This window comes from Podarcis gaigeae (assembly GCF_964106915.1).
Source record: "Podarcis gaigeae genome assembly, chromosome: 10".
Lineage (NCBI taxonomy): Eukaryota > Metazoa > Chordata > Lepidosauria > Squamata > Lacertidae > Podarcis > Podarcis gaigeae.
Genome location: NC_139686.1, coordinates 20,374,142 through 20,398,370, shown reverse-complemented (window position 1 = coordinate 20,398,370; position 24,229 = coordinate 20,374,142). Strand labels below are relative to the sequence as shown.

Here is a 24,229-nt window from a genome sequence, read left to right as displayed (position 1 = left end):
AGGAAGATTTCCAGAAAGGATTGGGAATTTTTCTGGCTTATCTCCCCCCACCCTCGAGGGCCACCTTTGGCAGGTGGGTGGGACAACACTTTACAGAGCACCTATATAAACTACCATTGTATTGTCAGATGATGGCAGGTGATTGACAGGTGGGATGTCCCATCTGTCAAAGTCCCTTGTACAGCGCTTGCCAAGCATCTATAACAGCCGGTTGAACCGACAACCAGTTGAACCACAGTGCAAGGAGCTTTGTCAGCCCTATGCTTAATACTTGGGGAAATGCTGAGTGAAAGACTTACTGTGGTTCCTGGCTTTCATGCGTTTAGGAGCCCCCATACATAGTACTTTGCAAGCCAGCAAAAAGCAGGATTTATTCCTTCTGCCCGTCAGCTGACAGTGGGATATACAATGTCAGGTGTGGGGTAGGTGGCCATCATTTGAGTAAAACGGCCTCGTGGGTTAGCTCAGTTGGTTAGAGCATGGTGCTGATAATGCCAAGGTCACAGGTTTGATCCTTGTATGGGTCTAGATGACTAGATGACCCATGGGGTACCTTCCAACTCTATGATTCTATAGTTTGGCCCAAAGGCTGGTGATTCCCCACCCGTGGTTTTATAGCACCATCAATGGAACTGCAGCCTGCTCCATTGGAGTGGATATCTGTGAAGTTGGTTTACAGTACCATCCTAGCTGAACGTTGCTTCTGAGGGCACAGCTCCGATTTAGTCCAATTAGAGACAGGGCAGTGGTTGATTTATCGCCCTGATTAAGACGGCAAATGCTTTAAGCCCTAATCCGTAGAAACTTAAATTGAAATCTCAGTTAACAACTGATCATCCACAAAACCGTTCCTTGAGGATTATCACTTTCTAATCTGATGCTGGACGTTGCACGAATGCCATCACAGCAAACGTGCAGTATCTGTGTCAGTGGCATCTTCTGTTTGCTGATCTTTGGCTATATGTGAAACAGGCAAGCTATAAATTGTTTCATTTTCCATGTGAAATTTTGCCCATCTCAATATCATTTGCATCTTTACTCTAACTGATCTTGCACCTTCTACCTCTGCTCTGTTTGCATTACATGTTTAGTCTGTTGTTTAGAAGCCAACCCTGAGGCCAGGGCCTGTGTATTCTGAATCGAAATCAAACAACACTTTATAGAGCACCTATATAAACTATTATAGGACTTGCCTGATCTTCTATGGTGTGACGCACAAGGCATGGGGTCAGTTGAAAAGACAGCATTGCAGTATACAAAACTGGGAAGGGTAGAGGTGTTCTGTGCAGTGCCTAGTAACAATCAGAGTGGACCGAGAGGAGTAGGACAGAGGAACAGCAACCCCCAGGTCACAAACTTCTGTCCACAGGGCTGACTTATCCCATCACATCAGTTCACTGTGGAAGCTACCAAGCACTTCAAAACCACAAGCACTGAGTTTCAGTGCTTATACACACCATACCCTAAGGAGCCAGCTAGGATTGGCTTGTGACCAAGGAGTGGGAGCCCAGTTTGTACACTAGAAATACCATCACTCTTTGCCTGAACAGGGGGCTAACAGCTGTTGCTGTCATTGTACCAACTGATTGCACAGGTTATTATAAGCTTCTGCATTAGGTGCAGGTAGCAGGACCTACAACATATGAACCAGACACTCCTCATCAGTTACAACTGGTCCATCCATCAGCTCTCCTCATCTACCTGTGGGTGGTAGCTAGTGGCTATGTTTTCAACATGCATTGCCTGTGCTTTCCATAGGAATGTATAAACCAGCCTGGTGCACTCCAGATATTTTGATCTACCGCAACTCCCATCAGCCCCAGCCAGGACATAAGAGTTGTGGTCCAAACCTTCTGGAGGGCACGAGGCTGGCGAGGGCCGGGATGGAGTGCTACACTAAAAGATATTTCTCTAGCCTTTTCTCTGAAAATATCCAATGAGGAAAATCCCACAGTGTTCTTGGCTAGGTCTCCTCTTAAGGTTTTGACCAAGTAACCTCTTTCACCACTTTTTAAAACCTGCTGCCATCTAGAGTAATCGCTCCCAGCTTTTCTGACCTCAAAAGAGTCCCGCAGCCCCATCATTGCATAGACAAATAATCCATTTTTAATCAGCAGACTTGATTTGCTGGGGGACCGTATGTTGAGAGATACAGCCTGGGAGAATTTTTTTGTTTTAAATTAGAACAGAAACCAGATTGTGGCTGAGGAGACAGAGCAACAGTTCAAATAGCATGACCTCCTCGGATCCTGTGCTCTCTGCCTCTCCCATTTTCAACTGAACTACTTAACCTTCCAGGTATGGATGTGAGAGTTTCATTAACTCTCATTTCTTCCCTGCACACCATGTGCCATATGTCTCCTCTAAATTTGCAGAATTTTGCTGGTTGCCTTTAAAGTAATGTGAGGATAGGGATTAGAACAGTATTGCTTGCTGTGTTTGTAATTGAGTGATTAAAGAGATGTCAAAGCAGGGAGATTGGCTGTAGAGGTAGAGGAATGAGAAGAAGCACAGCGTTTTATGGACGCACCCACAGCATGAAAGCGTGTAGTTGTCATCTTGCATGAACAGTTTCCTCAGTTTAAGATCACCTATGGCAAGGATAGACTTGCAAACTGTTATGTACTTCTAAGTCATTGTTCGTATTGTTGCTCGTATTGTTGCTGACCTCACTAATGTAACACATTTATTTATTTTATTTTATTCATATTCCTTCCATCATGGAAGCCATGATATGTGAGTCACCCATCCAAAGCACTAACCAGACCCAGAGTTGCTGAACTTCAGCCAGGTAGTTGGCTCAGCATTTTGACCCTCTTAAAATTATCCATCCCGCTTTTTCAAAATTTGCAGGGTTCTCTTGAGCATGTTGGTGTGCCTCTCTTAATTTTCAGTGAGTCCTACTTTGACGGTAAAGCCGTCGTAACTCAGCACCTGAGTTCACTATTAATGTACGCAATGTGCTGTGAACGTATTTCTCATGCCTTTGTACAGGGAGTCTGCATCGGACTGCCAGCGTTCCAGAATATGTCTTCATAGCAGATGAAACAGACTTTGCTTCAAGACCTCCTCATGGAACTTCATACTATCCATCTTATCAGGTAAGGAACACTGAAGGAATATGCACACACACGGTGGATGTATATATGAATTCAGATGCCTATCCTCCTTGCTTTGCGGCTGGATCATAGGTTCATCCATTTTATACTCTTGAGAATGCCTGCTGAGTTTTCCTCTCATGCTTGAAGGCCACCCATATCTTAAGCGTTGCTATAATTCCACAAACAAAAGTAATCTCCTAAATAGAAGATTTGCTGAGGAAAATTGGCTTAGTCACCCAGTTCCATTGTGTGACAAATGGGCTCTATTTTATGTTATCGATAATGTGATAATCGAAGGACGGAAAGAGAGATGGTTGCTACAAAAGCGATGTCTTTGAGGTTGAGGAAGGAATGGTGCATTTAGTTTTACAAAGCAGGATCAAAAATGTTTAAGGGAGCTAACTATTCTTGCGTACAATATTAGATTCCAGGAAGGAAACTAATCCTCATTTCAGGCACTAGAGCTTTTGATTGTACATGAGCCAAGAGGAATTCTGCCTTTGTTTATATTTGTCAGACAGGTTGTGGACCCTGTGTAGACTAAATCATCTTGTGTGGCTTAACTTAAGTACATCTCCCAGCTTTTAATTACAGTGTCTGAATTTATCTAATTACTTGCTTTCTCCATTATCAATAGCCTCCTTTGCACCTGCATCAGAGTTCTCTGTGTTCTCAGTCTTTGATTCTGTTGTAGTTGCATGTAGTTTTCTTGCTAAATTACAAAAAAAGTAACTGCTCTGGAAAGGAAGTAGAATGGGAAAGTCGTGCAAGCCTTTGAGGAAATACCGAAGTTTTTATATGTTGTATAGGGCAATGGAAATGCTTTGGAAACTGCACAACTGTAACTTAACCTCCTGTGAAGGACTCTCGTTGCTAAAAACATCCCAGACATCTATTGGACAGATGGGACATTTGGCCCAGGAACTCATAATGCAAAGAATACTGAACAGCTAAGTGCTAGGAAAGAAGGAGCGGGGAATTATGCTAGCCAGGGTGATGAAACAGGTAGAGCATTCTACTTCAGATCCCCACTCATTCAAGAAAATCACTGGGTAATATTGGGCCAACCAATATATCGTAGCCTAACCTGCCTCACAGGCTTATCATGATGGTAAAATGCAGCTTCCCTGAGCTTCCTGGAGGAATGAGCAGCTGTAAATGTAATAAATACAAAGGGCTCAGGACATATTTCCTCACAAAGTGCATAGCTAAACTACAGGCTCCGTTTCCAGAAAATGTGGCTATGGCCACATTTTTCCATGGGATCATATACCAAAGGAATTTCCCCCCAGAAAACATTCCACCCCATATCACTGCCTTATCATGATGTTCTTTTCATTGACTGCATTGTCCCTTTTTTGTGTGTTTAACAGATAGGATCGCAAAGCAGTTATGAAAATGGCTGGGAGCCTAGAATCCTTTCCTATAGCTCCTACAGGGGCATGGAAGAGACATCTCAAAGGCAGCCCTTGAAGAGATTAGAGGTTTCCCCCAATGGCAGCCCTGGCAAGTTGGCACACTACCCAAACGACTTCCATTACCACAGGGCTCTAACTGTGAGGCATGGCGAAAGCAAGAGATCTGGTGCCCTGCCTCCAAGGTACGCTCGCTCCGAAATCCTTGGCTACGGAGGCCAGAATGCTGCAAGCAGAAGGTATGCTGTGCAGAGGCAGTTCTACATTGGGTCTGGTAACGACACGGAGGTTGACAGCGTCCCAAACAGCCCACGGGTACCAGTCTATCAGCGCATCGGGACCAGTCGGAGCATGAACAACCTTTTGGAGAAAGAGAGTTACCCGACTTCTGGTTATGCCACGGGACAAGTCAGGACTCCTGTCGCTTCCCAAAATTGGTCTCAGAACAGGCAGTCTCAGAACAGGTCCAGCTGGCACCAGACGACGGTCAGGTCGCAGAGCACAAGGGAGGCCTCTCAACCAGCTTCGATCACCAGCACCACTGCCGAGACAGGGAGGAGGATGGCGATGACAGCAGCTATGGCAGCCGCAGCAGGAAGTGGACACATCCTTCAAGAACGGGTCGGCGCCATTGGATCTCAAACAGGGTAAGGTTTAACTCCACCCTTTTTTAGACACACCAGGCACCAGTGCTTTACATCTTGCTCTTATCTAGATTTCATGGACAGTGCACCCAGTTCATGAGACTTTGCAAATCCGGCAAAGATCCTGACAAGGCTTAGCAATGTAAGAAAGCATCCGGCTCATCTTGTCTCTGCGCATACTCAGCAAACAGGCACTCATGGAGCTTATTTTATATTAACCTTCCCATGTTGACATGGAGCTTACTGCACATGTATCTTACATAACATAGGCTGCAGTCCACTGCACATTTCCCTCCCATTGAACTAAATGGGGCTTCTGAGCAGACATGCTCAGGATGGTGTTGTTGGAATAAACTATCTTCCAAAGGCAGCAGATCATTTTTATTTCCACTACTATTGAACCATTGAATGTACTGTTTTCATAACGATATCTTGCTTTACTCATTGCTGGAATTCCTACCAGTCTACTGAGTTATAAGAACATGATTTTCTGTACTCGGAAATTAACTTTGCAGCTGTTAAGGTATACAATGTCAGGAGGACAGAAAGGGTTTGTTCAAGATGTCAGGTCAGAACAAGAACTGAACTTCTGGTTAGGATAACAACTGGGTTGAACAGAACAGCTGAAATTCCCCAGGTGACTGTGATGTTTGCTGTCAATTCCAGGTTGGCTCAGTAGTGCAGATATAAGCAGCTGACATTTTGATTTCGTCATCACTTGAGAAGTGCAGGAGAAAATGGATAGAGCTCAAAACACATTGCTTGAAACCAACATTGAATGGGGCAGGGCATAATGAGTTGACTATCCAGTTAGAACCATTTAAACATTTTCAGTCAATTAAATTTAATCTGGTTGTTCTTTTCTATTGTTCAATATTACTTAATTTAAGGCTATTTGGGGGCTTTTTAAAGTACATGCAAAAATGTGGATAAAGACTACTGCCTCTTAGAGTCGCATGTTGGCTTCTCTGTCATGCTAGCTTGATGCACAGTGGGGTCAACACAACAGGCTAACTGGGACTGTAGTCCAACATCTAAGGTAGAACCTTGGAAAGGAGGAATCCTGTTGTGTACGGTGATGTACAACAGTAGCGGCAATTTATTTATTTGCAACTGTACTGCAAGTGACATCTGAAGCATGTGATGGTGTCACTCTTACCTATTACATTCTACATAGTGTGCTGAGATCAAGCTGGGCCAGCCCTACCATTGGGTAAAGCAAGTCGGCCATCTCAGGCAGCTGATTCTTAGCATCATGAAAGGACAGCCGAACATTGGCTATTTAATTTATTGTTGCATTGTTTCTGTTGAGAAAGAAGAGGAGCTTGCCTGCTCCCAGAGCTACCATTCCCAGAGTAGCTTAATCTATCTTCCCAAGGACCTCTGTGAGGAAAAGAGAGTTCTCCTAACAAGTCTCAGCAACTTTAGCCAACTACAGCTCCCAGAATTCTTTGGGGGAAGCCATGACTGTTTAAAATGAGCTCATAGTGCTTTAGATGTAGGGTGTGGGTGTATGCCTTACTTTAATTTGTGCTTTTCCTCATATTTTATACCCACTGTTTACTTTTCCCTCCTCTGTACCAATCTCTTTACTTACCTCTGCCAACTGCGGTAAGTTCATGTATTTCACAAAACAGGATATGGCCCATAAAAGCTTATACCACAAAAAGCATGTTAATCCAGCCGTCCCCAACCTAGCGCTCTTCAGCAGTTGATGGGCCACAACGCCCAGCAGTCCCAGCCAGCATGGCCAGCAGTCACCATAGGCCAGGCTTCCTCAAACTCGGCCTTCCAGATGTTTTGAGACTACACTTCCCATCATCCCTGACCACTGGTCCTGCTAGCTAGGGATCATGGGAGTTGTAGGCCAAAACATCTGGAGGGACGAGTTTGAGGAAGCCTGCCATAGGCGATGGGTGTTGCAGTCTAGCAACATCTGGAGGGCACCAGATCTATTACTTATTTACAGTGTTGTTTTTAAGCAGGTTTGTTGCTTGACATTCACAGCCTGCTGAAGAACATCCATTAGTTCCACTGGTCCTCATTTTGCAGTCTGGGTTTACAAAGTGTTAATGTTTAAATCACCCAGGAATCCAGAAGGAGAGATGACTCTGGAGCGTGCGGTAAATATATTGCAGACTGAAAATGCTTCGTCCCCTCGAGTCCTTCCAGCAGTTGTCTTCATACAGCATGAGAGTTTCCAGAGAGCAGAAGCCAGGAGGAAAGTGAGTAAACCATTTTCTTACTTATTGTGGCTCTTTACAGAGCCTACTCTTCCACGCAGAGTATTGCATCTGGAGCTGGTATGGGAGAATAATGGAACTAAGAGATACTAGGGTTGGAAGGACCTTCTGGATGAAATTCTCTTTGGATATTAGTGCATTACCTCTGGATGAACCCCCTCCATGCACTGAATATGCAGAGGGATCAGACTGGAGACAAACAAATCTACCTTTCAGCTTGAAATCCAATTTTATCTAGACTCCAAATCTTGGAGGAAAGGCTACATAAGTGCCATATTGTTACTTGAAGTTGCCGTGAATAAAATATTTTTTGGAATCTGTAACTTTTTAAAAATCCTTTGGCAGCAGTACTTAGGTGAAACAGATAAATAATAATCCAGTTGACATTTTCTTTACTTTTACTGTTAATGCATCGTCACTCTCTTATTTCAAATATGCTTTTCAATACTGCATGTGACTGACTGTGTGATTGTGTATATGAGAGAGGTCCAGTGCTCAAAGTGGGCAGGGATGCCATCCCATTGCTTTTCAGTGGATGTAAGAACATAAAAGGAGCCTGCTGGATCAGGCCAATGGCCAATCTAGTCCAACATCCTGTTCTCACCAAATGCTTATAGGAAGCCTTCAAGCAGGACTTGCACCAGGGCCCTCTCCCTTCCTGTGGTTTCCAGCATCTGGTATTCAGAAGCATACTGCCTCTGACCATCCTGGGATGCTACGGAAAGCAAGATTACACTAGTGTCACAAAAGTCTCTTAACCTAGGCCCACAGTTGTTTCTGGACCTGGGGGAAGCAAATACAGTGGTACCTCGGGTTACATACGCTTCAGGTTACACACTCCGCTAACCCAGAAATATTGCTTCAGGTTAAGAACAGAAATCGTCCTCCGGCGGCGCAGCAGCAGCAGGAGGCCCCATTAGGTAAAGTGGTGCTTCAGGTTAAGAACAGTTTCAGGTTAAGAACGTACCTCCAGAACGAATTAAATACTTAACCCGAGGTACCACTGTACTGCAGCAACAGGCCCTTGCCCCAACCTTGCTGGGAATTAGGTGTTGGACTGGAAGAAGAAGCTCTCTACTGCAGTGCCACTGCAGCTCCACTGTTTCTGAGTTTTAACAAACAAAGCTCACACAATGATGCAGATGGTCTTTAACTTCACATGTCTCTTAAGCGCTCCAAATGACTAGCTTATTGGCCAACAAACCTTGGTGCCTCCCAAAGAGGGTGGCCAAAAATAAAGGCTATAAGTTTGCAAACAATTTATTTGTGCGCTAACTTTTCAGTATAGATGGAGATTTGGAAAGAATGGGATGTGTCCAGTGCTGGCCATACTCTGAGTAGTCCCATTGAAATTTATAGACATGACAAATGGGTTCATGAATTTGCATAGGTCTAATTCTGAGTAGAACACAACCCACTTACTGTAACATAGTCTATCTCACCACAGAATGGAAGTTTGTAGGGAAGTCCGTGTGCCTGGTGGGACGCAGGTGGCGCTGTGGGTTAAAGCCTCAGCGCCTAGGACTTGCCGATCGAAAGGTCGGCGGTTCGAATCCCTGCGGCGGGGTGCGCTCCCGCTGCTCGGTCCCAGCGCCTGCCAACCTAGCAGTTCGAAAGCACCTCCGGGTGCAAGTAGATAAATAGGGACCGCTTACCAGCGGGAAGGTAAATGGCGTTTCCGTGTGCGGCTCTGGCTCGCCAGAGCAGCGATGTCACGCTGGCCACATGACCCGGAAGTGTCTCCGGACAGCGCTGGCCCCTGGCCTCTTGAGTGAGATGGGTGCACAACCCCAGAGTTTGGCAAGACTGGCCCGTACGGGCAGGGGTACCTTTACCTTTACCTTTACCGTGTGCCTGCCCAGTCTACTGCCCTGGGGCTGCCTGTTGATGTGTAACTTCCAAGCCTGCCCTCCCTTTAAACTGGACTTGGACTAGTGAGCCTTGCAGACAGAGGATGTATAGGATAAAGCATGGTCACCCTTTTCCCAAATGGAGGTTCATAATTTTTTTAAACCATCAGTTAAATCAAGCTTGAGCCCGTCATAGCACCAGATATCAGCATCTTGCTCAGTATGGGTGTTAGTCCCTATGAACAAGAATAGGGTTCTCCAAACACTGTGGACACATTTGGAAATCATAAGAAACTGCCATGGGCACAACAAAATACCCATTTTACTGGGGGGGGGGAGAGAACTTGTGGTACACACACCCCTAGACAAAGCACCAACACACACAACAAAACAAATGAACTGCAGGCAAAAAAGCAGTCAATATCTCCACCAAAGAAGCAGACCACACAAACAACAACAAAATCCAGTTTAAAAAAAATGAAAGTGGCCTTGGTGAGCATCAAGGGTAGCATCGGAGGGTGCCACGGTGCCCACAGACACCATGTTGGAGACTCCAGAGAAGAGTCCTGTAGACCTGCTTCATGAACTGGGTATCTGAGGGGGAAAGGTTCTTGGTGTGTGCAAAGGCATGACTCTTTCTAAATCTGTATTTAGAAGTCGCCAGCCATAAAAGGAAGAGAGGACCCGGTGTTCCTTTACCAAAGAACATGTCCTCACCCCAGGGGTTTAGACTGGACAATCTTTGAGACACCTCCATCCTCCATAATTCAGTGTCAGTTCCAAGTCTATATTTAATATAGCAGTAGCTGTGAAAGCGTGTTGTGAAGCTGTTTACATAATGGCTCAAAAACTATTCAGACAACAGTATCTAATCTCTGTGGTCCATAACAGAGCAAGAGGAATAGACCAAACAGGAAGGGAGTAGGAGTAGCATTGTATATAAAAGATGTGTACACTTGTGAAAAAATCCATGAACTGGAGTATGAAAAGCAGATTGAGAGTATATGGATAAAAATTATCTTTGAGAATTCTTTGAGAACAGGTGAGGTCCCTACAGACTGGAGGCAGGCAAATGTTGTCCCCATCTTCAAAAAGGGAGGAAAGGAAGACCCAGGTAACTACTGACCAGTGAGCTTGACATCGATACCAGGGAAGGTCCTAGAACAGATAATTCAACAGTCAGTCTGTGAGCATTTAGAAAAGGATGTTGTGATTACTAAGACCCAGCATGGGTTTCTAAAAAATAAGTCATTGCAGACCAGTCTGATTTCTTTTTTTGATGGAATTACAAACTTGGTAGATCAGGGAAATGCTGTGGACATAGTGTATCTTGATTTCAGTAAGGCTTTTGGCAAAGTCCCCCAGGATATTCTCATGAGGAAGCTAGTAAAATGTGGGTTGAACCAGGTAACTGTTAGGTGGATTAGTAGCTGGTTGTCTGACCGAACCCAAAGTGTACACATTAATGGTTCCTCATCATCCTGGGGAAAAGTGACAAGTAGGATGCCGCAAGGTTCTGTCCTGGGTCCATTGTTGTTTAACACCTTTATAAATACAGTTACAGATAGGTAGCCGTGTTGGTCTGCCATAGTCAAAACAAAAAAAATTCCTTCCAGTAGCACCTTAAAGACCAACTAAGTTAGTTCTTGATATGAGCTTTCGTGTGCATGCACACTTCTGAAGAAGTGTATCTGAAGAACTGTGCATGCACACGAAAGCTCATACCAAGAACTAACTTAGTTGGTCTTTAAAGTGCTACTGGAAGCAATTTTTTTTGTTTTGCCTTTATAAATGACTTGGATAAAGGAATTGAGGGGATGCTCATCAAATTTGCAGATGACACCAAACTGGGAGGGGTAGCTAATGCCACAAAAGACAGAATCAGAATTCAAAATGACCTTAACAGATTGGAGAACTGGGCGCAAGCTAACAAAATGAATTTCAATTGGGACAAATTTAAGGTTCTGCACTTAGGCAGGAAGAACCAGATGCACAAATGTGGGATGGGGGACACCTGGCTTACTAGCAGTACTTGTGAAAAGGATCTAGGGGTCTCAATGGACCACAAGCTTAACATGAGTCTACAGTGCGATGCAGCAGCAAAAAAACCCTAATGCTATTCTAGGCTGCATCAACAGAAGTACAGTGTCCGGATCAAGGGAAGTAATAGTCCCACTCTATTCTGCCTTAGTCAGACCACACTTGGAATACTGTGTCCAGTTCTGGGCACCACAGTTTAAGAAGGATGTTGACAAGCTGGAACATGTGCAGAAGAGGGCAAGCAAGATGATCAGGGATATGGAAACCAAGCATTATGAGGAGTGCTTGAAGGAGCTGGGTATGTTTATCCTGGAGAAGAGGAGACTGGGAGGAGATAGGATAGCCATCTTCACATACAGAAGACGGAACAAGCTTGTTTTCTCCTGGTCTGGAGGGTAGGACTCGAACCAATGACTTAAAGTTGCAAGAAAGAAGATTCTGACTAAACATTCGAAAAAACTTTCTGACAGCAGGAGCTGTTCAGCAGTGGAACAGACTCCCATGAGAGGTGGTGGACTCTCCTTCCTTGAGGTTTTTAAACAGAGGTTGGATGGCCATCTGTCACGGATGCTTTAGCTGAGATTCCTGCACTGCAGGGGGTTGGACTAGATGACCCTCAGGGTCCCTTCCAACTCTAAGATTCTATAAAGAGCCGCCTCTGTATCTCAGCCGCTGATTTATAGCAAGTTGTTGAGCATTCCCAAGGTGAGCTCACCAAGACAAAATATAGTCACTTTATCAGTGCTTTTCCTGGGAACCCTTTGTCCTAATCTGGGAGGAAAAAGATAGCTCTGTGCAGACCATTTACTCTTGCCTACTTCTCAGCAAAAGTCTAGTTTACCCAGCATGGTTTTTTCCTCATGCACTGGAGTTCACACAAGTCTTCTGCAGCTATATCTATTGCTGGCAAAACTATTTTTAAAAGCCGAAATTGCCTTTGACTTTTCCGACTAGAGGTGGCAAGTCAGCTATTGATGTGGTCCATCTAAAGTTTGTGAATCAATCATATTGCACCAATTAAAGAACAATGCTATAGACACTTCAGCATTTCACATGGAACCATGATAGAATAAAATAGGCATTGGTTTCCTGTTTCAAGTTTAGCCAGTGGTTCCCTCCAGTTACTGATTGCAGCTCCTGTTTGGCCATGCTGGCCGGGGACTGGAGAGCGTTGGAGTTCATGAACACCTGGAGAGCACTATGCAGCTACTCCTGTTCTGTTTTACTGAATTTATCTTCATAATTGAAGTCAGTCGCATAATTGAACCCTTTCAAATGCATTTCCCCATCACTTCCTAACCACAGAAAGTCTGTGTTTGTATTTCTAAATGGATTTGTTGCACCGGAGTGTTTAAATTGACTAACTGTGCAAACCTCCAGTTTTGGTATGTGGAAGTTTACATGGTTTAGTTAGTTTAAACACTCTGGTGCAGCAGACCCTCTAGTTCTGGTCTGTGAAGGAATCCCTCCCACAAAAGACTGTAATAGTCTAGAAGCAAACAGTCTTGTCTGCAACTCATTCCACCAAAAATAAGGGTATTTTTAAAGGCTTGGAAATGGGCAAGCAAAGCATTTGTAGGAAAGTGTGTGGAGCTGACTGAAAGCAAGAGGTGGTTTCATGGTTCCATGCCAAAGCATGAGAGTAACAGGAGCTTTTGTTGAGTTTCACTTCTGCGTGTTCTCAGCACCTGCCAGCTAAATTCTTCATTCTACCACAAAGCTCCTCATCGCTGCTAAGGATTATGTAACATTTCCATGTTTTTGTATGTGCATTTCTGTCTCCACAAAGAGAGGTTTGTTCACCAGAGAAACCATTGCATTATATAACTTTGGACTAAAAGAATAAACAAGTTACTTCACTATAAACCATTCAATTCTGAAGAAGCTACCAGCAAAACTAAATGTGTTGTTTGACAAATTTCTGTGGAGTTAGAGCCCTAACAATTTCCCCAATCTTTCCTGTAGATAGGGGTATACCACCCAATGTACCAGCACACTATCAATGTTACATTATATTGATGTCACTATGCCAGCACTTAAAGGAAATGTATCCATGCAGATGTTTATTTGAAGAGAAATTAAGCTGTTTGACTCTCTCTGGGTTTCACCCATTTATCTGATCCAGGAGTGGGGAAATGTCTGATCAGAGGCCAAATACCTTTCTGCATCTGGCCCTCTGGACTCTCTCTAGACTATAGCTCCTCCTCTGCCACACCCCTGTCTTCTAAGCCACACCCCCTCACTGTCCCTACTTCACAGCTTCCTTGAGTTTTTTTGCCCGGTTGTGTCCTTGAATTCTGATCTTGCTTCTGGTTTGCCTGGATGAAGGGGTGTGCAAGTTTGTGTAAAAACTAGAGCTGGAATGCAGCTCAGCTTGTCTTGAAGACTGGTGGGTCTGCCTGGGGAGAAAGTGAATAGACAGAGAGAAACCTCAAAACATTTCAAGGTTACTGACCTCATTTCCTACTTCGTATTTGTATGTCTCCTGCTGAGAACATGCAAGCATGGGTCCTTGAATCTCCACCTTAGAAAAGATCCTTTATTTCCTTCAATAAACTGAGCTTTCCTCGTTTTCCAAACTCGGAGTCTCAGTGTGCTCCTCCAGCAGGGAGGGATTCAGTGCTCAATTCCAGCTTCTGCTGATACATTTAAATTTCACATGCCTTCAGCAGGCCTATTATACAAAGGTCAAAAATGGCACCCTATTGCTCTGTCCACTTTTGCCCCTAGGCCTTCTCACCGCCAACTTCTAGGCATAAGGCTGCCCAGAATTTGACCCTCAGACCGAAAAGGGCTTTCCCACCCCACTTTAAATGTTGTTGGACTGCATCTCCCACCATTCCTAGCCAGCATGACCAATGATTGTGGATGATGGGAGTTGTAGCCCAACGTTTGGAGGGCACCAGGTTGGGAAAATTTGGTCTAATCCTTAGGAGATAGGATGGAATGATTCTGTAGCCTTCTGCATTCAGACTGACTGGTATGAGAAGAAGCTGCTGCCAAGCCTGATCCTACCAAAAAACATCAAAGGCCTTCATAAAGATAACATCACACCCCAGGGCCATAGACAGCAGTCTTTGGCCAGCCAGATACCACTGGAAAGTGATAAGTAAATTGTGAAGGTCACGCCCTTTTCCTCTTTGCTTCTCATCTCACTTCCAGCGACATGCATGTTCCTGCTAAACTCAGAGGTGTCATTCAATAGCCTCATAGCTAATAAACATGGGGTTGTTAGAAGCTTTACACAGAATGGACCTAATGAAATTAAAAGACCTGCACTATTCACCTCTATTCTATGTGACTTTATTTGCAAAAGCATTTTCATGCTACTTTTCAGCCCTAACAGGCCCACCCCCCCCCCAGGGTGGTTGACAAGAAAAGAAAAATGCCACAAAACCAGTTTAAACCATAGCAATTAACACTGAGCATGAAAAGCCCCAGAGCAAGAGTTTAAAACCTTCCATCCCAAATTTAAAAGCATCAAAAGCCAAGCAGAATGTTTTTATTTTCCCCACTCCATCAGGGATGGAGCCAGTCTGGCCTCCCTCGAGAGGCAGTTCCATAACAGGGGGCTGCCACAGAAAATGTCCTGTCCCACATTCTCACCCACTGAATGCCTTTATCCAATCCTATTTAAAATTACCTTGGGTTGATTATTTGTTTATATATCACTTAATGTCCAGATAAGCTTTTAAGCCATTTACATGTATAAAAATTCCATTTTTATATGCTGCTTGACCAAGTGTCGACTTCCAGATCATTTTCTCTTCCCTTTTTCGTCACATAAATAGAGTTTCACTGGAAAAAGTACAAAACACTATAAATCACCCTGATAAAGAAAGCAAACCTCCCCACCCCTAGTTGTTTTTTAAAACAGGGTTGGATGTGCACACGCACATGTGCTTTTAAAGATGCATGCAGATGCCATGTGCCCAGATCAGAATGCACACCCTTTTCAGAGGGGCAACTTGTGACTTATAAGATTAAATGATCTAAGAAGCATCTTTATTATGTTGAACAGTAGAGCAAAGGAACTCCGCTCCCTACCTGACCTCTCCTCCCATTCATCTGCTGCGCCCAGTAGCCATTACCTCCAATGTCAGCCAAAGTTCCTTACAATACAATACCACCCATGCACAAAACTATGCCAGGAAGCACAGAGATGAGCCAGATACACAAGAGGCAGTAGAGGGAGAATGCGCCAGGAGGGAGAAAGATACAGATGGGCAATAACAATCATTCCCTCTATTTCTGATGTTCAAGCTGTGAGAGCTATTGGTTATGTGGCCAAAACAGAACCACCCATGCACAAGAATCATACTTTGGGAAGCCTAAGCGTTTGCAGAAGTACAAAAATGTGGGGTGCATAAGGAAGACCACCACCCCTCAAATAAACCACTAAGGACCCAGTGTGTTCAATGGTCATCTGAATTAGATCATACCACATGTGAAAAGGCAGATCTAAAACCGTACAGGAGATACTTTTTTTACCAGTAGTATGAAGGTGCAGATTTACAGCACAATATGTGCATCTTTGCTACCGGATAAAGATACTGAAAATACTAAGGAAGAAAGTATTATGCTAGTTGATGGAACTTTGGATGGTATTTTTAATAGCTAGTCCATGTGCATCAGGTAGCGACTGTATCTCATGAGAGCATTAAGAACTGGAAGGTCCTAAGTTCTTCCTTATTTCTGTCCCCAGTGTTTTCGAAGCTAAACTGCACACACTCCCTGTTTGGGGAGATTGGCTTTGTTTTATCATGTCAAAAAGCAATTATCCTGGCTTAACTCCAGCCCCACCTATTGACTTCCAAGCATTAGACTCCTTAGCATGCTCTGTAGCTGCTTTCTTTTCTTAATGTTTTTCTTTGCTTACACACCTTCCTCTTTCTCCTGAACAGGTTTATTTGCTAGGTGGGATTCCCAAGCTACTAGATCTTCTGAGTGTGCCAAATGAGGATGTGCAGAGGGCAGCATGCGGCGCTTTGAGAAACCTGGTCTTTGAAGACAATGACAATAAGCTGGAAGTGTCAGAGCAGAAAGGGATCACGACCCTGCTGAGATTGTTACGGCAAACCAGAGATGTGGAGACTAAAAAGCAAATTACAGGTAATTAAAACAGCACTGATGCATTGGAGTGCCACCTTCAAAGTGCACAGACCTTTTGTTAACAAATGCTCTTGATTGTTAGAGACTCCAAGGTCTAAATGTGATGCTATGCTTAGTTTGGGGGAGGGGGTTCCCAGTATTTTTATATGCATGTGGGAGCATCATCCCCAACCTGTAAGCACATCAGCTGCACATCACAGTAAGCCAGACTGTGGTTCTCCAGGACTGCACAAGCTTCCAAAAGGGGTTAGGATTAGCTGCATCTCATGGTTGGTGAAGAGAAAGTTTAACCAAGAGTCTGGCTTTGCATGACACACTACATATAATCTTGGGTTTGCTCAGTGCATGGCAAAACTAAAAAACATAAGGGAGGATATGTGTATGATATTCCTCTCCAGGAGCCTGAATGTTCACTCCATCGCAGTAAACCAAAGCTGGCCACTTCATTCTGCAGGTGGGGGTCGGGCTGCACATTTTTTGTGTTCTTTAGGAGCGGGGACTCCTTTAACTTAGAAAGCCAGCATGTCAGGGTGAAAGGTAGCTCTACCACCCAATTCTGCTGATTATATTTAAAGAGAGGCAATTAGGTGAAAAATACTATGGGATTACAATATTGTGCATGTTACAATTTTCTAAGGGATTGTTCCTGAGATTGGGACAAAATGTTGGAAAGGGTACAACTTTGCCTTCATTTATCCCAACTTGTGGAATAACTTCCGGTGTTCCAGGAAGCTGTGAATTTCTTGTTCTTAAGCTGATTCAGGGATTGCTGCATGAGCAAAGCCCTGATATTCTTAACCCATCAATTGCAGATGGTTAAATAGAGGCCTGTGTAATAATGTAACGGCATTGCACATGATAACAGAGAGTGGAAAGGCTTGGGAACGGAACAGCAAGCCAGAATTTCCCTCTCTCTGAAATGCTGACAGCCCCTCTCCAGATTAATCACCACAAATTAGGCTGTGGAAGGGGCGGGGGTGAAGAGTCTTCAGAGAAGTTGATAATGTTAACTTCTGGTAACACCTCTGCTGATTTTGTAGCTAGCATGTCACTGCTCAGGAATGTTTGTGGAGTTGGGCAGCACCTGATATAGCTCTCGTAGGAGTTGTCGAAATCTCTGGTGGGAGGATGGGTGCCTCTTTCTTGGTGCTTTTTTCGAGGTTTGTTTTTTTGAGAAAAACCTGCAGGATGTCTTGCAGATGTCAGCAGAAATCCTCTGTGTGATGGTGGGGAGGGATAAGGTCTGCTTTTTGTAGCTAGACTTCATTTTTAAGTACTGAGGCGTCTTAGATCTTTCCAGGTGCAAGGTTTGCTTTAATCTCAAGGTTGTATTGCTCTTTCCTTCCCAGAGCTGTGAGCTCCACCTGTCAGAGATAACAAAAGTCCTATTGTTAAAAGCCACGAGGATAAAATATTAGAAAAGTCCTGCTGGAACAGCCAAAAGACCTGCTTTAGTCGAGGATCTAGTTTCCTACAGTGGCCAACCAGATACTACCGGGAAGCCTACAAGGAAGGGCTTAAAGGCAACATCCCTCTGTTGCGCCTGTTCCCCACGCCTGGCAGCTTGCCACTCCATAGAGCCAGCATGCCTAATGGCCCGTGGCCTGTTTTGCATGTCACAGCAAGCCAGAGTGGCTGTCCATGGCCGCAGGAAGATGCTGGCTGCCAGAGAGGAACTTGCACACGTTTCACTCCTCCCTGGGCTTTTCAGGTCAAACCCAGAGGGCAACTAAGCAAAGGGTTTGTCTTGGCATGTACTGTCATCTGAACCTGAGATACATCTCCTTAACTGTGACCTGTAACCATAAGGCGAACCTTAGCTACAGATTGTGGTTGAGAAGAAACTTAAACCACAACTGCACAAAACCCTATGCCGAACCTTGATTTAGCTGCAGTGCTGCCCTGACCTAAAAAGCCTAGGGTGATGATGATGATGCCACCACCCATCAGACTGGGTTGCCCCAGCCACTCTAGGCATCTCCCAACAAAAAAACAGTAAAAACACAATGCAACATCAAACACTAGGTGTGATATCCTCTTTGGGAATAAGCACGTTCATACTAAGCCATGGTTTTGGCTTTGCGGGATGTGCAAACCTTACCTTCCGTGAATTTGCCTAATCCCCCTTGAAAGCCATCTAACCTCCAATCTTATCAAGAGTTGTTTACTCAGTCCAACTCTTGTTTTGTCCCACTAAGCAAAAGTAAACTAAGGTGAAATCCTCTTGCATGCATTGGCTTTGTCTTTCTAGCATTCGTCTGCTGCCAGGGAAGGAAGAAGTTCCCTCCTATTTGCTCAACCATTGAACATGAAAACACCTGTAAACAGTGGCTCATGAAACTGTAGCATTGGGAGGGACCACAAGGGTCATCTAGTCCGGCCCCCTGCAATGCAGGAATCTTTTGCCCAGCGTGGGGCTTGAACTCACAGCCCTGAGATTAAGAGTCTCATGCTCTAGAAACTGAGCTATGCCAGGAGCTAACAGCATTGCCACAATTCAAAGGCCTTTAAGGCTGCAATCCTGAACACGCTAAGGAGTATTTCACCCTGCTGGTGAAGGGCAGGTGATACATTTAGTAGTTGTTAATAATAATGTGTACAGACATACCTCGGGTTGAATGTGCTTCGGGATGAGCGTGTTCGAGTTGCGCTCTGCGGCAACCCGGAAGTAATGGAGCACGTTACTTCCAGGTTTCGCTGCTTGCACATGCGCAGACGCTCAAAATGACGTCACGCACATGCACAGAAGCGGCGAAAAGCAGCGTGCGCATGCGCAGATGTGCCGTCACTGGTTACGTTTGCTTCTAGATGCAAACGGGGCTCCGGAACGGATCCCGTTCGCATCTAGAGGTACCACTGTACTTTGTCACTCTGATCAGTAGCTAAGGAGTAGGGCTGGCAGACATGGATGCGCCGTGGTAAAGGAGAAGGGTGTCCATTGTCCTCTGTAATCCCTTTCCCTGACGCACAAGAAAAAGCAGAATAAATTATACAAAATGAGGAAATTATGCACATCTGCATGGTTTAACTTATGCAAATCTTCATGGATTTAGTATTCAGATCAGATGCTGTTGCACATTCTAAGCAATAGAATTTTGTTTTTGTTTTCTTAAACACTGTTTCATGTGCCCAACCGTGGCTTCATGAGTCCAAGGGAAATTCTCAAATGTATACAGTATGTGGAAGTTGCTTTCTCTTCCATCGCTTAGCTGCCAGGACTACTAAAGCGCCTTTCTCAAGGTCATACAGAAAGTCATGAAGCTGTAGCTCCAAGAAACTGGCTTCATTTCCCATTCCATCAGCAGCAAATGTTTTGCAGGGGTTGAAAGGCACTTGGAAGAGGAGCTACGAGCGAGCGAGTGCCAGGGCTGATAGGAACCAAAGCTTTCTTTATTATGGGGTAATCTCGGTAGCGATGGAGAGAGGCAAAGCCGAGGCAGCCAAAACAAGCTTTTGAAGGGGAGCCAGCCAAGCCTTCAGGGAGTGTCTAACCTCTTGATCTTGTCTCATACTGCATACATCTGAGAAATGGAAGAACATTCCTTCTGCAAGGAGGATTATAGCACAGACAGACAGACCTGTCATGAAATAAAGCATGCATAGGAAAGGCAGCCACACCCATCTTGTTCTAAGTCTCTTACCATGGAAAGTCCCAAGGCCTATGGAAGTCACATGCATGCGGTGCAGCTTTGTCCCAACTGCCTGGTTCTGCAAGCACCTCTCCCTGCAAGATTTCCTTTAACTCACGTGCCCATCAGAGTACAGTTAATTAAGGTAGTTCATCGACTTCATCTTTCCGACTTCTTTTTGCAATTTTGATCCATCCCACTGTTCTCCACATCAGGCAATGCTGATAACAATACACAACAACTTAGCACTTAACAGTCGTTTAAGACAGGGATGGGAAATCCGTTGTTGGACTCCAGCTCCCATCAGCCCTAGCCACCATGGTCAGGAATGATGGGCGTTATAGTCCAACAACATATCGAAAGCCACAGATCCCCCACCCCTGCTAACTGAATAGAGCTGCCAACTTTTTAATTTGTCCCTATGTCTGGGCTTTAGACAGCAGCCGCGATATGCAAGAATTAGCCAGTGAAGTCACTTAGTACCTCCACACTTTGAAGAGCTTCAGCTGTTGCTTCCTACATATCATGCCAGAGTTTGCAGGGGCACACTGAAAAGTTGGCAAAACTATTGAGGCACTCTAGTTGCAAAAGTGAGATTTAACCGGGGTCATTCTGATTCACAGCTCACTCACTTAACCATTGCACTGCACTAGTCCCTGGCGTTTGCTTTTAAGTCAGGGGTGCAACCTTCCAACTGTTGTTGGACTCCCAACATCCTAGCTACCATGTCCAGTGGTTGGGGATGATGAGAGTTGTAGTCCAACATCTGGAGTGCCACATGTTCCCAACTCTTTCTTTACCTTTCTTGGCTCCTACTCTATAATACTTCTCAAGTATGCAAATTATTTTACTGTGCTTAGCTCATTCAAGGTTCCCATATTTATTTTCCGATAGGTTTCATGTGAAATAACTGCTGGACATAGCAGATAAGGGAATGGGAGGCCTTCCAGTTTATATCAGTCATATTTTAGTCTAACAAATAGTAAGTTGCTCAATCAACCACTGAGATGTATGATTAATCCACAATTTGAATCTTTTTCCTCTCATGTCCAGCCCCAAAATTCTATCCACCCCAACTCATTAGCCATTACACTACCTTCAGTGGGGTTTATTTACCTTGTTTCTTAGCTTCTGCTGTCATAACATGCACAGGTGTGGCAATAATGCCAAAGTTGTGCATACTGCTATTCCACCTCCCCCACTGAGATGACAATGCAATCACTCTATCTGCATATTACAAAAGGGCGATTATCCTTGAGCCAAGGGTCAGAGGAGAAGTTTGGTGCTGAGATTGAAATGCCATCTGCCTTGAGCTAAGATTTTAAGAGATGTGTTTTGAAATCTAGAGCAGTTAACTGAACAAACAATAGTTCTCTTTGTAGAGGGGAGCCACTGTGCGTGTGATATATTGCCAGATGATACTTGCAAAATCTATTTCCAAAAAACAAAACAAAAAGCACAGCTGTTAAATCTCTTGCAGTCACATTTTTTAATATGTGCAGATCTCCTGATCAGACCCAGGTTTCCTGTTCTCCTTGACACCCAACACAATGAAAGTACCAGGTTGCTTTCAGAAAGTTTCGACAACCTGGTAGATCCATGACCAGATTGTCAAAGAAGCTCTTCATGCAATTGGAGCTTGGCTTAGTTTATCAAAGAGCCAGGGAAATGCCTGTCACTACCAGATGAAGTCCTGTGAATGGAGAGCCAATGTTGTTTTCCTGTTCCCTGTGCTTTTTGTAGGTTTGCTATGGAATCTCTCCTCCAATGACCAGCTGAAGATCTTGCTGATCCGAGAAGCCCTGCAGCCATTGACAGAGAGTGTTCTCATCCCTTACTCGGGCTGGCCAGATAGAGATTATACGAAATCAAGCATTGTACCTGACCCAGATATCTTCTACAACGCTACAGGATGCCTGAGGTAAGCTGGGTGCAGGGAAAGGGTCTGTTGTTCAGGGGGCAGAAGGTCCCAGGTTCACAATCTCCAGGCAAGACTCAAGATGTCCTGAACTCAAGAGCCACTGCTAGTCAATGTAGACGATACTAGATGGACCAATGGTCCAACTTGGTCTGGGCATCTTCCTATGATGTCTTGTGTTTTTATTCAAACCATAGTAATTTAATGCTTCGTTTATTTGGAGAAAATGTTCCTATTTTTTCCCCCATCTTAGACAACCTGGAGGTTTCCCCACAAAGCACTCTAGAATTCATAGAGGATTTGATAGCAGCCTGGTTTTTCATCCTGGGCCAGGTCCCTGAAGGCTATTGGACACCCCTTGGTGGTTGTTTAAGGGAGCTTATGCCCAGGCAACCAAGGTCACCACAAATGGAGATGATGCAGGCAAACATGTTCGCTGGCAGGAAGCATCATTGTCTGCAGCCATCAAGAGCTGCTCTGCAACAGTTTCGGCCAAACACTCATTGAACAAAAGCAGCACAGCAGAAAGCCTAAAAAGTAACTCAATTTTCCTAAGAAGTAACAAACAAGAAGAAAACATGTAGGCAATATTTGGTCTCATTCATTCTCCCAAAGTATCTAAAACCTGATGACTTTTAATATTGATTATAGTCAAGGCTTCGTACACCCTGTGTTGCACTAAAGTAACTCAAATTCTTTGCAGAGGAATAACAGAAACCTCTGAGAGAAGGAGGATAATCTGTTGGGTTGCAAAGAAAAAGGGGGGGGGGGACATCACAGGATATTCTGGAAAGAAGTTTTCCTTGTTTAAAACATTTTTAGAATAAATAAGGTTTTTAAAAGTGTGTAAAATGGCCAGATATCTCTGCAAGGGAGTGGATCCTGCTGTTTGCTACCTTATATTTTCAGATTTGTAGTTTTTTTAAAAAAATGGTTAAAACTTGGAAGTGTGACACATGTGTCCCTCTACGTATTGGACTACAACACTCATCATCCCTGGCCATTAACTGTGCTTTCTGGGGCTGATGGGAGCTGGAGTCCAGCTTCTGAAGTGTCACATTCCTGGGCCTAAATTTCCTCCCTCCTGCCTTTGACTTCCCTTTCAGCACTTCCTTGCAATTTGATCACTATGGAATCCACTACTCTTAACATTAGGCTGGGCTTAGCGTAGTTTGTGCTGTCAAAGGTTCAACATGCGGGCACAGAATGTTGACTCCACGTTTCTATTTTTCCTCAAGGAAAAGGCAAGGGTCTGCATTTCCTGCCAGGAAAAGCTTTGGGAGCACTTGGGATAATCTAGCAAAAATTGTGGGTGGGTACAGAGGACTTGCCAATCAGAAGGTCGGTGGTTCAAATCCCTGCAACGGGGTGAGCTCCCATTGCTCAGTCCTTGCTCCTGCCAACCTAGCAATTCGAAAGCACGTCAAAGTGCAAGTAGATAAATAGGTACCGCTCCGGCGGGAAGGTAAACGGCGTTTCCGTGCGCTGCTCTGGTTCGCCAGAAGCGGCTTAGTCATGCTGGCCACATGACCCGGAAGCGGTACGCCGGCTCCCTCAGCCAATAAAGCAAGATGAGCACCGCAACACCAGAGTCGGTCACGACTGGACCTAATGGTCAGGGGTCCCTTTATCTTTACCTTACAGAGGCCAGCCATCAGGATGTCCAGTCATCAGAGGGTAGGATTTCCATGGAAAATGTTGTTGTTGTTTCTCAGGTCCTTGATCCTTGGTTGCACAAGGAAGCAGACAGTGTTTTCTGTTGCACACAGTCGTAGCTGAACAGATTCAGTTACGTTCGCCTGGCTGTGGGAGTGCTACAAGGCCACTGATGTAATTCTGCAAAGAATAATTAACCGGGGGGGGGCGGGGAGAGAGAGAGCATAGGCTCTTCACTTTAGTAAACTGTAATAAAACAGATATATGCTTTATTTCACAATGGGTGAATTTCAGTGTTGTAAAAGCTGGCATTCTAATTACTGTGTGGTACAGAATTAAGCTGTAACCTTGACAGTTGTGAACCCTGCCTGTCTTGAAAAGATCTTTCCGACACCTGCTTCTTAAACTTCACAAAGCAGGAAACTAACTACCATTTCCCTTATCCCAGGACCCTCGAAAGCACTGCTGCCTGGATATAGCTCAGCTCAGGTTCAAAAGATCTTCCAAGGACAGAATATCCTACAATGGGGAAATCCCTTCCTGCGTTCTCCTGGTTTTTTTGCTGTTGCAGAGATGAAAACATAAGGCAGGAGTGGGGGGGGGTGCTTGGCCCTCCATATG

At 44.6% G+C, this 24,229-nt stretch overlaps 1 protein-coding gene across 2 annotated transcripts in view; it reads left to right on the top strand.

Moving 5' to 3' along the window:
* Window positions 1–24,229, top strand: part of PKP2 (plakophilin 2) — a 47,307-nt gene that overhangs the window by 9,853 nt on the left and 13,225 nt on the right. For both annotated transcript variants that reach the window (XM_083700165.1, XM_083700166.1), the window contains exons 2-6: window positions 2,995–3,101; window positions 4,475–5,163; window positions 7,250–7,385; window positions 16,198–16,405; window positions 21,778–21,955. In XM_083700165.1, coding sequence (XP_083556291.1) covers window positions 2,995–3,101; window positions 4,475–5,163; window positions 7,250–7,385; window positions 16,198–16,405; window positions 21,778–21,955 — 1,318 coding nt within the window. The remainder of the gene's footprint in view (window positions 1–2,994; window positions 3,102–4,474; window positions 5,164–7,249; window positions 7,386–16,197; window positions 16,406–21,777; window positions 21,956–24,229) is intronic.